Below are 16636 nucleotides of genomic sequence, written 5' to 3' on the forward strand. Positions count from 1 at the left end.
ATAATTCATTTGTAAAGTGACATTGGTAACAGATGATACAGCAATTGAATATGCAGCGCAGTTTCCAGAATTAAGGGCAACTATTAAAAGCCTAAAATGTTTTTTTAAATATGATTTATTAATAACGATTTGAGACCTAACACAGAGAACACACATTTTTAAGGGATATATTATATATTGCATCTGATCACCTGATGCTCACTGGCTTTGTCTTAATCCTTAAAAGAAAGGGCTTCAGGGAAAACTTTTGTCAACAAAGCCAATTTTGTCTTAAGTCAGGGATCTCTCCCTCGCCCACTTAGACATATGTATATCACTGGTGGAAGAATTGTTTACATTCCGTGAAGAACTATTTACCCCAAAAGTTAGAATATTGACATTAACATCTTTATTAGTATGTTGCTAAATTTGTGAATAGTTGGATTATGCATATAATAATTGGCTCTCTTTTCATAACATATACAGAGAATTAAATCATTTCCCTCCTGAAATGACTAAAAGCTGTGTATTAGAAAGCACATGATTTGAATTTTGGTCATCCTTTATAATCTAACTAACTACTACCACGTGTAAGTGGAAAACAACTGCTAAGGTTAATATAAATTCTCCGTGTTAATACCTCTGCCTTAATTAACTTATCTGTGTGATAGGAATAACTCTTTACTTGGAGGCACTTTGAAATCCTTTTCAGGAGCACAATAGTTACATTGTCTTCCACGTAGACTTTAAACAAAAATCAATCGAATTTGTACTGTGCAACGACAAATGTGACTTTCTGCCCTCTAGATAAATATTAGCATGTCCTGCTTTGTCAGGGTTTGTTGGAACATTTTCCTTATAGAAAACAGTCCGTTAGGCGGCTTGTCATTTTCTATGTTCGTGATGACGGCAGATGGAGACCGGTGATTTTGAACTTGTAATCCATTTATGAACCTGATCATGACGTCATAATCTGTCACTATTAAAGTGCTCATATTCTAATTTAGGAAATTAGGCACTACTACATATGTCATTTATCTTAATTCTTGAATGATATCCAGTTAATATTCGTAAGATGATTATGCTTGAGTAATCTAAATTTATATAAATTTGACTGATGATTTTTATATCCTACAAATAAAAAGTTTTTCCCAAGTAAATCAGTATCTTCACTTAGGTTAGAGGAAACATTTACCTTTAAAATAGTAAATTTAACCGAAAGCATATAACTTTACTGTTGACATACACATTTGATTATATAATAATGCATCTCAAATTGTGGATTAATACCCTAAAATATTCATTGGCAGTTTTAAGAGTGTTTATAAACAGAGCGACAGGAATGTCAACAGCATTTTGTAGTGATAGTAGATTTTATGATTAGGATAATCTTTCATTCTCCAAGTCCTACAATCAAAGTTATTCCATAATTTTGGTGGTGGTTGTTTCACAGAAATAATGTTAGGCATAGCGAGTAAAGGAAACTACCATCAGTTATTTGAGAACTGCTGCTATAGTAAGAATGACCACATACCTGGATATTATAGTCCTTTAAAACTCTTCAGAATCTGAGCTTCTATAAGATATACCTAGAATCCTCACTCATATTTCAACAATGTTTGCAATAAAAAATTTTTTGAACTTGCATAGAAATCTACCGGTTGTCTTTTTTGACATGCAGTTTAAGTAGAATTGAATATAATCACTGTTTATACAGAGTAGTGTCTACTAGAGGTAAAAAAAAAAAAAAATCTCGTAAATGAACACAAGTCAGCATAGAAAAGACATCTGAAAAAGGAATTCCAATAAATTCACATCTTCCATAAAATATACAGCAAAAATCTTACTCAGATAAAACAAAACTATGAAAGTACTAAAAAGAGAATATATTTGTAGTTTTAGAGTGGAGACTGCTTTCCTAGCCCAGAAACCCTGAAGGAAATGAATAATAAATTTGATTGCACAAAAATGGAAATCTTCTGCACGCGTAAATGCATTAAAACAGAGTTAAATAATGTTCTGAAATTGATTGTGGTGATGGTTGCACAACTAGGAATACACTAAAAACCATTGAGTTGTATACTTTTAGTGGATGAATTGTATGGTATGGGAATTATATCTCAATAAAGCTGTTTTTAAAAAGAGTTGGGTTGGGGGGCCAGCCCAGGGGTGTAGTGGTTAAGTAGGTGCGCTCGGCTTTGGCAGCCTGGGTTCACAGGTTCAGATACCCAGGTGCAGACATACACACCACTCATCAAACCATGCTGTGGTGGCGTCCAATATGTAAAATAGAGGAAGATTGGCATGGATGTTAGCTTAGGGACAATCTTCCTCAAGCAAAAAAAAAAAAAAAAAGAGGAAGATTGGCAACAGATGTTAGCTCAGGGAAAATCTTCCTCACCAAAAAAAAAAAGAAAAAGAGTTAAAAGACAAATTGTTGGGAGAAAATATTTGCAACATATATATCACACAAGGGATTCAACACTTTATATATAATGAGCTCCTTCTGCTTCATTAGAAAAAGACAAAAAACAGGAAAGTAAACAAAAGAGCTGAAAAGGCAACTCACAGGAGAGGAACTACAAAGGACCAATAAAAATATGAAAACATTAGTAACACAAGAAACGCAAATGAACACAGAAATGAAATGCCATCTTTTCTTTACCGTATTGACAAAAAAGAGAAGGACTGGTAATACCCAATGTTGAGAAGGGTAGGGGCACCTGGCTGTCATGCATTAATGGTAGGAGCTTAAAAATATCAGGTGCCTTTCTGAAAGGTAGTCAGGAAATATCCATGAATATAGAAAATGTACATATCCTTTAACCCAGCAATTCCAATTTTAGTAATCTCTTGTACCTCTCACATATGCAAAGTTTTAAATTCAGGGCTGTTAAACGGTGAATTGTTTGTAATAGAAAAAACGGAAAAACTTAAATGTTTACCAGGAGGTAAACGGTGAAATCAATAAAATACGGTTCATCTATATCATAGAATATTATGCATCCATTGAAAAACATCAGGCTAGACCTATGTGTACTGACATAGAAAGATCTTCAAAATAAATAATTAAGAGAATAAAGCATGTTGTAGAACACTGTGTATAGTGTGTGATCACATTTATGTTTTTTAAAAGTATAAAAAGTTGTGTGTGTGTGTGTATGTGTGTAAGGTTACACTCCAAATGTTGACGGGGGGGACTTCAACTTTTTGCTCCATATTCTTTTATTTTCATTCTTTTAAAACCACCTTTGAATAATTTACTAGTATTTTTTAAAATATGAATTCTAAAAAGAAACAGAAGTCAGATGTCTACTCAGATCTGCTGAATCAGTCTCCAGGGGCGGAGATGGAGCACGTGAATTTTTTAAAGTTCAGGAGGTGATTCTGACGCACAGCAAAAATTGAGACTGCGGAAAACAGTGTGGCAGTTCCTCACAAAATTAAACGTAGAATTACCATTTGAACTAGTAATTCCACCTCTGGGTATACACTGCAAAGAAGTGAAAGCAGGGACTCTAACAGATATTTATACACTCGTGTTCATAGCAGCATTATTCACAATAGTCAAAAGGTGGAAACAACCCAAATGTTCATCAACCAATGAATGGATAAACAAAATGTAGTATATACATATAATGGAATATCATTCAGCTTTAAAAAGGAATTAAATTTTGACACATGCTACAATGTGGATGAACCTTGAAGACATAATGCTGAGAGAAATAAGCCAGACATAAAAGGACAAGTGCTGTATGATTCTACTTACATGAGGCATGGAGTAGTCAGATTCACATAGACACAGAAAGTAGAATGGTGACTGCCAAGGGCTGAAGGTAGGGGAAAATCATTTAATAGGTACAGAGTTTCAGTTTGGGAAGATGAAAGATTTCTGGAGATGGATAGTGATGATGGTTGCACAACAATGTGAATTACTTACTTAATGCCACTGAACTGTACACCAAAAAATGGTTAATGGTAAAGTTTATGTCATGTATATTTTACCACAATAAAAAATGTTTTGAAAGACTTGAGAAAAACTGCTTTTTTACCTCTTTCTATGTGATTCATGTCCATTCTGTCCTCAAACTTCAGTCTCAAATAGCTACCTGCCCAATGGATGTCTCATACTGCAAACTCAAAAATGTTTAAAATACGATCTTCTTTTTACCATCTACTATATTCTCAATTTCACCCAGTTGTCTAAGTCAGAAGTCTGGGTCATCATTGACTCTTTCTTCCCCAAAATCGGTCTCAACATCCAATTGATTATTGAGGCCTGTTGACATTATCTTCAAGTAGTTCTTGAATTTGTCTCTTTCTCTCCATCTACACTGCTACCACCTTTGTTCAAGCCACAGCATTTTTCACTTGAATTAACAAAAGAGCCTCTTAACCATTCTCCCTGCTTCCAGTATTATGCATTCCCTGCACTCAGTGCAAGAGTGATTCTCCTAAAATGCAGATCTGATCATGTCACTCTCTTGTGGCAGAGAATGCTAGCTAAACACCAGAATTTATGCTCTCCCTTCCATAGCATTGAGAATAGAATAGAGTATGGAGTGACTGCCCAGCCAGGGGCTTTGTGTTTTTCGCCCACCTTGCTTCTAGAGGTAGCCACATGACTATTTTCTCCAGTGGAATATGATTAAAAATTATGTACATCACTTTCAGGCCAAAGCTTTTAAGATGTCCACTTCTACCTGCTGGGTAGTGCAGGGGGTGTGAGGCCACTGTGAGGCCTTAGGGGGTAGCTGAACCACAGACATAAGCACCCTGGGTCTCTGAATCACTGTGGAGAAGAGCCACCTGACAACTAGGAACTCCTTCTTTAGACAAATGGCAAATGACTTTCTATTTGGGCCTTGATTTTGTATTTTGGGGTCTATTTGTACAGTATTACCCTAACTCATACATTTGCTTAAAATATTTTCAATAGCTGCCTATTTCTTTCAAGATAAAGCCCAAATTCCAGTAATACGGTTCATGAAGTCCTTTATGACCTGGTCCTTACCCATATCTGCAAATCATTTCTTGCCATTCCCCACTAACTCTTCTGACCTGGGTATCCTGAACCATTTGCCAAATTTTTTCATCTCTAGGACTTCAAATATACTACTCCATCTACATGGGATAGCCTCCCTCCCTCCTTTCCTCTTCCTTCTGGCTAACATCTTGTCATTCTTCATTTTTGAGGACTCAACTCAGAGTTTTCAGGCACCTCTACTCCACCCTTCCACCTACACATATGCACATACACACACACACACACACACACACACACACACACACAGACTTACCATTCTGGATTATATACCCTTCCTATGTGTTTCTATAAGATTCGTGAATACTGTAACATCTTCAGTTTTAAATCCCAACCTCCAACAAAGAGCTTGACCCATAGCAGATACTCAATAAAAAATTGTTGAATGAATAAATGAAGGATTGAATGATGAATTCTGGTCTCTACTATCTTGGTCTCAAAACCCTGATCTATAAAATAAAAAGCTAAATTAGATGATCTCTAAGGACCCTTCCAGCTGTAAAATTCTATCGTTTGTACAAAGCATTATGAAGTGATCTTTTAAATATAGAATTCCTAGAGTGTGAATGTCTGTCCCACTCACTTGGTACCTGGGAGATAATATTTTGTATTCTTAGACATTTTATGGTTTTTATTATGTTTTCTCTTTGACTAAACTATAAACTCTTTGAGCGTAGAGACATATATATTCTCTCATGGGACCTAACACAGGCCTTTTTATGAGTAAAATAGTCAATAAATATTTGATAATGGGGGCCAGCCCAGTGGCTTGGCTGTTAAGTGCACGCGCTCCGCTATTGGCAGCCCGGGTTTGGATCCTGGGCACTCACCAACGCACCACTTGTCCGGCCATGCTGAGGTGGTGTCCCACATACAGCAACTAGCAGGATGTGCAACTATAACATACAACTATCTACTGGGGCTTTGAGGAGAAAAAGGGGGAAAAAAAAGGAGGAGGATTGGCAATAGAGGTTAGCTCAGGGCCCGTCTTCCTCAGCAAAAAGAGGAGGATCAGCATGGATGTTAGCTCAGGGCTGATCTTCCTCACACACACAAAAAAATTGATAATTGTTTAAGAGAGATGAAGCTCCTATCCTGATTCACTAAATCATAAAAATTGCATAAATTCATGATCTATTTTCATAAATATTTGAAAATTCTTTAAGCCTCAGTACTAAGTTATTGTCATCATTAAGGTTTCTTCATTCATCAAGGTCTTTTTTCATTCATTCTTTCAAAAAGAATGTTTTTATCATGGTAAAATATGCAAATATAATATTTACAAAAGTAAAATTTACCATTTAGCCATTTTTAGGTGTACAGTTCAGTGGCCTTAAGTACTTTCATTGTTGTGCAACCATCATCACCATCCATCTCCAGAATTCTTTCATCTTCCCAAACTGAAACTCTGTACCCGTTAAACAATAACTCCCCATTTTCCCCTCCCTCCAGCCCCTGGCAACCACCATTCTACTTCTGTCTCTATGAACTCGGCTACTCCAACTACCTCATGTAAATGGAATCATGAAATACTTGTCCTTTTGTGTCTGGCTTATTTCACTTAGCATTATGTCTTCAAGACTCATCCATGTTGTAGCACATCTCAGAATTTAATTCCTTTTTAAGGCTGAATAATATTCCATTGTATGTATATACCACATTTTGTTTGTCCATTCATTGGATGATGAACATTTGGATTGTTTCCACCTTTTGGCTATTATGAATAATGCTACCATGAACCTGAGTGTACAAATACCTGCTGGAGTCCCTGCTTTCAATTCTTTGGAGTTACACCCAGAAGTGGAACTGCTGGATAATGGTACTTCTATGTTTAATTTTTTGAGGAACCACCATACTATCTTTCATAGTAGCTGTACCATTTTATATTCCCACCAGCAATGTACAAGTGTTCCAATTTCGCCACATACTTGCCAACACTTGTTATTTTCTGGTGGTTTTTTTTTTTTCCATAATAGCCATCCTAATGAGTGTGAAGTTATGTTATTTTTATCTACATATGTTCTGATTTAATCAGCTTAATGAACTTGTCCTGACAATTGTCCATTTCTTTTGTTTTCTCATATGAAATTTGAAATAGTTTAATGATAAGTTATTGGTCATTAGCAAAAAAATACTCAGTACACATTTCAAAACTTAGCCTTTGTCAATAAACTTTTTTTAATTAATAGATTTTTTCTTGAGCAATTATAGTTTACCCCATCATATACCCCATCACTCTCTCCCCCCTCCAATTTCCTTCATCTTGCATTAGGGTGGTACATTTGTTACAATTGATAAGCCAATATTGATACATTATAATTAACTAAAGTTCATAGTTTACATTAGGGTTCACTCTTTGTGTTGTACATTCCATAGGTTTTGATAAATGGATTCACCATTACAATATCCTACAGAATAATAGTTTCACTGCCCTAAAAATCCTCTGTGATCCACCTATTCATCCCTCCCTCCCCCCAGTGCCTGGCAACCACTGATTTTTTTACAGTGTCCTTTTTACTGTTCCCAGATTGTCATTTGGTTGGAATCATACAGTATGTAGCCTTTTCAGATTGGCTTCTTTCACTTAGTAATATGCATTTAAGGGTCCTTCATGTCTTTTCCTGACTTGATAGCTTATTTCGTTTTATCACTGAATAATATTCTATTATGTGAGGATACCACAGTTTTGTTTATCCATTCACCTATTAAAGGACATATTGATTACTTCCAAGTTTTGGCAATTATGAATAAAGCTGCTATAAACATTCATGTGCAGGTCTTTGTGTGGACATAAGTTTTTAACTTATTTGGGGAAGTATCAAGCAGTGTGATTGCTGGACAGTGTGGTAAGTGCTTATAAGTAGTTTTGTAAGAAACTTCCAAAGTGTCTGTATCATTTTGCATTTCCACAACAATAAATAAGAGTTCCTGTTGCTCCACATCCTTGCCAACATGTGGTGTTGTCAGTGTTTTGGATTTTGACCATTCTAATAGGTATGTAACGGTATCTCATTATTGTTTTAATTTGAAGTTTCCTTATGAATTTTCATATGATTATTTGCCATTTGTATATCTTCTTTGCTGAGGTGTTTATTCAGATCTTTTGCCTATTTTTTAATTTTGTTGTTGTTGTTGTGTTTTAAGAGTTCTTTGTACATTTGGTTACCAGTCCTTTATCTGATATTTATCTGTTTTGCAAAGATTTTCTCATAGTCTCCTAGTGGCTTGGCTTTTCATTCTCTTAAAAGTGTCTTTTGCAGAGCAGGTTTTTTATTTTAACAAAGTCCAGCTTATCAATTTTTTCTTTTTTGGGTTGTGATTTTGGTGTTATATCAAAGAAGTCATCGCCAAACCCAAGGTCTCCTAGATTTTCTTCTATGTTATCTTCTATAAAGTTTATAGTTTTGTATTTTACATTTAGGTCTATGATCCACTTTGGTTGTTTTTTGTTTTTTTGTGTGTGTGAGGAAGATCAACCCTGAGCTAACATCCATGCTAATCCTCCTCTTTTTGCTGAGGAAAACCGGCTCTGAGCTAACATCTATTGCCAATCCTCCTCCTTTTTCTTTTTTTTTCCCCCAAAGCCCCAGTAGATAGTTGTATGTCATAGTTGCACATCCTTCTAGTTGCTGTATGTGGGACGCGGCCTCAGCATGGTGAAGCGGTGCGTCGGTGCGCACCCGGGATCCGAACCCAGACCGCCAGTGGCGGAGCGTGCACACTTAACCACTAAGCCACAGGGCCGGCCCTATGATCCACTTTGAATTAATTTTTGCGAAGTGTGTAAGGTCTGTGTCTAGATTCATTTTTTTTGCATGTGGATGTCCAGTTGTTACAGCACCATTTGTTGAAAAGGCTATCCTTCCTCCATTGAATTACCTTTGCTTCTTTGTCGAAGATCAATTGACTGTTTTTGTATGGGTGTATTTCTCTCTCTTCTGTTCCATTGCTCTGTGTGTCTGTTTTTGTTTTGCCAGTACCACACTGGCTTGATTACTGTAGCTTTAGAGTAAGTCTTGAAGTCAGGTAGCATCAGTCCTTGGATAGTCAGTCCTTCAATATTGTGTAGACTATTCTGGGTCTTTTGCCTTTTCATATAAACTTTAGGATCAGTTTGTCAATATCCACAAAATAACTGGCTGGGATTTTTATTGAGATTGCATTGAATCTATAGATCAAGTTACAGAGAACTCACATCTTGATTATATTTAATTTTCCTATCCGAGTACATGGAATATCTCTCCATTTATTTAGATCTTCTTTGATTTCTTTCACCAGAGTGTTGTAATTTTCCCCATATGGATCTTGTACATATTTTGTTAAATTTATACCTAAGTATTTAATCTTTTCTTTGGTGCTAATGTAAATGGTATTGTCTTTTTAACTTCAAATTCCAATTGTTTATTACTAGTAAATAAGAAAGCAATTGACTTTTGTATATTACCCTGTATCCTGTAACCTAGCTATAGTTGTTTATTAGTGCTAGGATTTTTTTTTTTCTGGTTGATTCTTTGGGATTTTCTACATAGACAATCGTTATCATCTACAAACAAAGACAGTTTTATTTCTTGCTTCCCAATCTGTATACTTTTTATTTCCCTTTCTTGTCTTATTGCAATAGCTAGGACTTCTAGTATGGTGTTGAGAAAGAAATGTTGAGAGTAGACATCCTTGCCTTGTTCTTTTTTTTTTTTTTCCTTTTTCTGTGAGGCAGATCAGCCCTCAGCTAACATCTGCCAATTCTTCTCTTTTTGCTGAGGAAAACTGGCCCTGGGCTAACATCCATGCCCATCTTCCTCCACTTTATATGGGAGGACCCCACAGCATGGATTGACAAGCGGTACATTGGTGCACGCCCGGGACTCGAACTCTGGGCCACCGCAGCAGAGCATGCGCACTTAACCGCTATGCCGCTGGGCCAGGCCCTCCTTGCCTTGTTCTTAATTTTAGCAGGAAAGTATCTAGTTTCTCATCAATAAAGTTTTACATCTAATATTGACTAGTTTTTTTTATTTTTATGTTCATTTCTGTTATTAAAAGTAAAAAAATTAACGGGGCCGGCCCGGTGGCGTAGCGGTTAAGTACGCGCGCTCTGATGTGGTGGCCTGGGGTTTGGATCCCAGGCGCGCACCAACACACTGCTTGTCAAGCCATGCTGAGGCAGCGTCCCCCATAAAGTGGAGGAAGATGGGCACGGATGTTAGCCCAGGGCTGGTCTTCCTCAGCAAAAAGAGGAGGATTGGCAGATGTTAGCTCAGGGTTGATCTTCCTCATAAAAAAGAAAAGAAAAAAATAATATAAATAATAAAAGTAAAAAATTAAAATTAAATATATAAAAGAAGGACAATAACTGTAACCTATTGTTCTCATCCAAACACAATATGGTAAAATGTGAGTATTTTCTTATAATTCTATATATGGGTTATTACTCTTATTACATCATTATAAGCATACTGATTATTCATTTTATTGTCAGGATTTTTTCAGTTAGTTTTTTATCTTAAATATTTTAATGTTACTACATATTCTTTGAAAATGTTAATGACTCTACAATATTTCATCAAATGGATATTCCATACTTTAGGTAATTATTCCCCTATGAATGAATCTCTTTATTTCTAATTTCCATCTTTTTTTTTTTTTTTTTGTGAGAAAGGTCAGCCCTGAGCTAACATCCGTGCTAATCCTCCTCCTTTTACTGAGGAAGACTGGCTCTGAGCTAACATCTATTGCCAATCCTCCTCCTTTTTTTCCCCAAAGCCCCAGTAGATAGTTGTACGTCATAGTTGCACATCCTTCTAGTTGCTGTATGTGGGACGCGGCCTCAGCATGGCGGGAGACGCGGTGCGACGGTGGGCGCCTGGGATCCGAACCTGGGCTGCCAGTAGTGGAGCGCACGCACTTAACCGCTAAGCCACGGGGCCGGCCCCTTTAATTTCCCTCTGTCATATATAATGCTACTATAAAAATATTTGCACACACAGCATTTTGTATATTTAGAATTAATTTATTATGATAAATTTCTGAAATTGGATTAAAAGATATGAAAAAATCTAAGGTTCATGATATATTGAAAAATTGTTTTCCATGAGTATTGTACAAATTTATATTCCCATGAGCAATGTCTTAGAATCTCATCAACATTGATTTTCATCACTTATTTTAATTTTGCTAATTTTATAAGAAAAAATATTAGTTATCTTTATATGCATTTTTAATTACTATTTATTTAATTTTTTGTTAGCTATACAGTTGCATTTCCTCTTTTATATTTTTTATTCATGTTGTTTGGCCATTTACCTGACTTAGTGTTTTTCTTATTGATTTGCTTGAATTACTTACATAATAAAAAGTTGGCCATTTGCCTTCTAGATTTGCTCAAACATTTTCCAAGTTTGTTATTTGCCTTTCAATTTTTAATTTTTTATATATTTTAATTATAATTTATTTATATATGATCACATGTAAATATGATCATATAAACTATATAATTTAATATTTAGTTCTGTTTTCTTCTAGTTTTCTGTGGCTATATATTTTTTTAATTGTGGTAAAAAATACATAACATAAAATTTACCATCTTAACCATTTCTGTGGCTATATATTTTTGAATCAAATATATTTGTGAGGGAGTAAATTATTACACTTAAAAATTTTGTTTTTAGTATTTATGTCAGAGTATATACACATATCAAGTCATTATGTTGTGCACCTTAAACTAACAGAATATTATATGTCAATTATATCTCAGTAAACCTGGAAAAATTTAATTTTATAAATAGTGAATTAATTGTATCAATGCCATTCATTCAATAGACAATGATTAAGAATCTACTCTGATAAGTGATAATAAAAATTTAGATAAGAGATATTCTTACAGTCTAGAGGAGGTGACAAACATTTCCAGGATTATGTAATAAATGCAGGGATAGAGGTATACATAGTGTACTATAGGTACATTCATTCATTCAACTTATCCTTTTGTGACTACTAGGCCCCAGACATTCAATAGGAAAACAAACAGTCATGGTCCTTGTTTTTAAAAAAGAGCAAGAGATTACAGTTGAACAAAGGATATAGATAAATTTATCATGTGACTTAGTGATTTTGTGTGATAAGTGTCATGGTAAAGAAAGCACGGGCTGCCACAGGAACACAGAGGGGATCCATCGAAATCAAATCAAACTGGCTTTTTCCCTCTCTGGCTGCCTGAAGATTGACCACCATCACAAAGCACACAGCAGCTTTCCAGACCGGGAAGTTCATGACCAATGGGCTACTTCAGCAAAAACAAACGGTCAGTGACGTCCTTCATTCTGGGAAGGCAACAGTACCTAAGACGGAAATTTGGGGAAAACTAGCCAAAATGTACAAGAGCACACCAGATGTCATCTTTGTATTTGGATTCAGAACACATTTTGGTGGTGGCAAGACAACTGGCTTTGGCATGATTTACAATTCCTTGGATTACAGCAACAAAAAAATGAACCCAGACATAGACTTGGAAGACATGGCCTGTACGAGAAGAAACAGACCTCAAGAAAACAGCAAAAGAAACAAGAACAGAATGAAGAAAGTCAAGGGGACTGCAAAGGCCAGTGTTGGTGCTGGCAGAAAATGAGCTGGAGATGGGAGAACAGAAGGAGTCAAGATTCTGCAGTGACTTTATCTGCAGTGATTGTGAAGATTTTTCACGAGAAAGTCAGTAAACTGTAAAAACTTTTTTTTAATTTAAATAAATAAATAAAATCAAACTGGGGAGTCAGAAAGGCTTTCCAGAGGACGTACTGAAGTTTTGAAGAACAGGTAGACATGAGCTAGGTGAACTGGGGACACATCCTATGCAGAGAGCATACATACCAAGGCACAGGGATATGAGTGATCAATACATGTACAACTTAGTGAAAGTTGTGTGTTATGGCTGACGGGAAGGGTGCTACATGTAGTTAACTGTTGAGAAAAGAAGCCAAAAATATAGGCAGGAGCCAGAACATTCTGTCTTTTATGCTAAATCCTAGCATCAATTTCTGAATAATCATTCCCCTTCACATAAAAATAAGAGTAGTGTTTATTGAGCACTTACTATGTGTCCGTCTCTGTTCTAAGTGCTCTACATGTATTGACTCATTTAATCCTCACAATAATCCACGCAGTAGATACTATTATTATGCTTTTTCTTACATAAGAGGAAACTGAGGTGCAGAAAGACTAAATAATGTGTCCCTAGCCACTCAGCTATATTTAAACTGAGGTAGTCTGACTCCAGAGGCCAAACTATTAACTACTCTGCTTCTCATTAGTATGTGATACTTCAAATATTTAAAACATTAAATTTTATAAAGGTTATTTGGAGGCTAAAGATTCCACACAATATTTCTTTCTATTTATTCTTATTCCAGAATCATGTTGTTTAAACTGTGCTTTTTTGTGTTTTCATATCTGAAGCTAGCCTATGCTTTCACTCTTTTCTTTTCCAGGTTTGTCTGGGGTGTTTTTTGAATTATTGCCTATTTATTTTTCAAAGAACTTTCACAATAATTTTGTTGAATTAAAATTTGGGATTAGAGGATTTTGGTTAAAACTGCATTAAATTTATAAATTAAATTGGAAAGTATTCAGTGTTTCCACCCAGAAAGTGCTATATATTTCTTCATTTGTCATCTTTCAAATATATCGATACATTTTTATAATTTTCTTAAAATAGGTAGCATTTAATATGATTATTCTTAGATGTGTTATTATTTTTGTGGAAGTGTAGTATCGTATGTTTTCTAATTCTTTATTATTGGCATATAGGAATGCTATTTATTTGTATATAAGATTGATTTTCCCTGAAATGTGAAATAACAAAATTACCACTCAAAAACTATAAAAATAGAAAAGGTGTATACTTTATTCAATAATGTTCAAAACATTCAGAAAAGATTTGGGTCAATATGAAAGGCTACAAAGAAAACATGGCATTTTTATTCATTGTTTATATACGTTTTAGTTCACATTCGAACTGCTGTCAGTGATGCATTTTCATCTAATTTCTCCTGTAATAAGAGAGAAGGAAACGTGGTGGTGAGTGTAATAGAGCCACCTCCCTCAAATTACGTTGCTCTCCAGGACCCATCCTAAGTCTCACAGTTCAAGCTAATCATTGACGGAGCTTTACAATCACAAGCTTTTACTGAAGCCTTGATAAGACAGTCTAGCAGTGCGTGGCAAATGAATCCAAGCTGTGCAGCAGGATCTCCAGGGAATGAATGGATTTTCTCCAGCACCGATGAAAGAAACATACGCTATAGGAAAACAATGTCCAACGGGGGACTACGAAGATCTGTCATCCTGTCAGTATTTATTCTCCTACGAGCAGTTACTGGATTCTCTGGAGACGGAAGAGCTATATGGACTAAGAATCCTAATTTTAGTCCGGTAAATGAAAGTCAGCTGTTTCTCTATGACACTTTTCCTAAAAACTTTTTCTGGGGAGTTGGGACTGGAGCATTTCAAGTGGAAGGGAATTGGAAGACAGATGGAAAAGGACCCTCTATATGGGATCATTTCATCCATACACACCTTAAAAATGTCAACAGCACGAATAGTTCCAGTGACAGTTACATTTTTCTGGAAAAAGACCTATCGGCCCTGGATTTTATAGGAGTTTCTTTCTATCAATTTTCAATTTCCTGGCCAAGACTTTTCCCTGATGGAATAGTAGCAGTTGCCAACGCAAAAGGTCTCCAGTACTATAGTACTCTCATCGATGCTCTAGTACTTAGGAACATTGAACCTATAGTTACTTTATACCATTGGGATTTGCCTTTGGCGCTACAAGAAAAATATGGGGGGTGGAAAAATGAAACCATAATAGATATCTTCAATGACTATGCCACATACTGTTTCCAGACGTTTGGGGACCGTGTCAGATATTGGATTACAATTCACAACCCATATCTAGTTGCTTGGCATGGGTATGGGACAGGTATGCACGCCCCTGGAGAGAAGGGAAATTTAGCAGCTGTCTACACTGTGGGACACAACCTGATCAAGGTATTGTACAGCTGTCTTCATATCATAGCTTCCAAGTATAAGGAGCAGGAGGTAAAAAGAAACACTAAGAAATGTATCTTCCTTTTAAGTAATTCTTTTTATTGAAATCAACTCAACTAATCTTAGTCTAACTCACAAGTTCTATCTTCAGAGTGCATATTTAGTGTTTTATTTATTTACGCTATTGTTAATGTATTCATCCAATTATTTTCCTTAAAAGTTGCACTTTTAAAATTATTTAACTATTTTTAAATCTACAATTATACATTAGAGTGTGAGAATATGAGTTTGCTTTCATCCTGTGGAAAACCAGTACTTTTTAAATTTAATTGTTGGAACCCTTTTCTGACAACATGCAACCATTTCAGAATTATGCTAAGACATGACCATTTAAAATATGTATTTGTTGTTAGTATTTCTATTGTTAGTGATACTTAGCAATAGTAAGCTAAATAAATATTAGATAACTGATACATATTAAATACAGGAATTGAAATAAATCTACTTCACAGTTGGTTTATTTGTTACATGGCAGAAAAGATGAGATTAATTGTTCTAGGAGTTAAAATTAAACTAGTAATATAAAAACTGGGAAGAATATGCTATATTCTGTGTGTTATTATTAGTGTTTTAAAGCAGTATATTTCAAAAACTAGAGTTTATGTCGGCAAATGTTAAAATTATTGAAACAATAGTGAAAATGTAAGCAAAATAATAGCTAATATTTATTGAGTGCTTACTATGTACCACAGACTACATTAAGCACTTTACATGCATTATCACATTTAATTCTCACAATAACCTTGTGAACTAGGTCCTATTATTATCCCCATTTTAAAGATGAAGAAACTGAAGTTTAGTGAGATTAAATAACTTGCCCAAGGTTACAGAGTAAAATGCAGCTGTGGTGAACATGGGATTTATAAATGACAACGTAATTAAACACTAAATATCTTTATAAGAATGTTTTTAAAAGAGCAATCTTTCAGAGATTTTCAAGAGATTTCACCTCTCATTGAGGCTAATATCCAGAATCAGGTTTAACTTTTTGAGTAAAATAGTTTACTTGAGAAAAATAAATTACTCTGGGCACCTGTTATATTTTGAGAATGAAAAAGCTTTATTAGCAGGGTTTTGTAATGTGCTAGGAGAAGTAATATGATTTTTTAATAATCAAATGTTAAATATGTAGAAATAGAAAAGATGTATAGAAACATAAAATTACTCCATATCTAGATTTGCACAGACAAAAATATCTGATAACTCTTCATTTTGTTTTTAAACTTTCTGGATTATTGTGTTATTGTTCAGTCACATCTGCCCTTGCAGTAAACAGATTGCATTGTAGGGATTTCAAGGTCAATTATATATCTTTGAATAGAGTTCTATATAGAAAATACTGTTAATCTGTGTGGATACACTATGATTTGACAAATAAGACCTTAAAGGGGAGAAAACTTATAGCTATTAACTATGAAGACTATGCATATATGTTAGAAAAATATTTCTTTTATTTAGTTCTTTTAATTATTAAAACAACACATGCTCCTGTAAATTGAGAAACACCAGATTGTA

At 35.1% G+C, this 16636-nt stretch overlaps 1 protein-coding gene and 1 pseudogene across 1 annotated transcript in view; both read left to right on the top strand.

Annotated features, from left to right (window-relative positions):
* The first annotated feature begins 882 nt into the window (after positions 1–882).
* LOC101389561 (small ribosomal subunit protein eS24 pseudogene) lies at positions 883–12644 on the top strand (annotated as a pseudogene).
* Positions 12645–14236: 1592 nt separating this feature from the next.
* KLB (klotho beta) overlaps positions 14237–16636 on the top strand; it is a 35507-nt gene continuing 33107 nt past the window's right edge. Inside the window, exon 1 of the mRNA XM_004418984.3 lies at positions 14237–15061. Within this exon, the coding sequence (XP_004419041.1) occupies positions 14237–15061 (825 nt within the window). The remainder of the gene's footprint in view (positions 15062–16636) is intronic.

This window comes from Ceratotherium simum, chromosome 8, assembly GCF_057802395.1.
Source record: "Ceratotherium simum simum isolate JZ-2026a chromosome 8, ASM5780239v1, whole genome shotgun sequence".
NCBI lineage: Eukaryota > Metazoa > Chordata > Mammalia > Perissodactyla > Rhinocerotidae > Ceratotherium > Ceratotherium simum.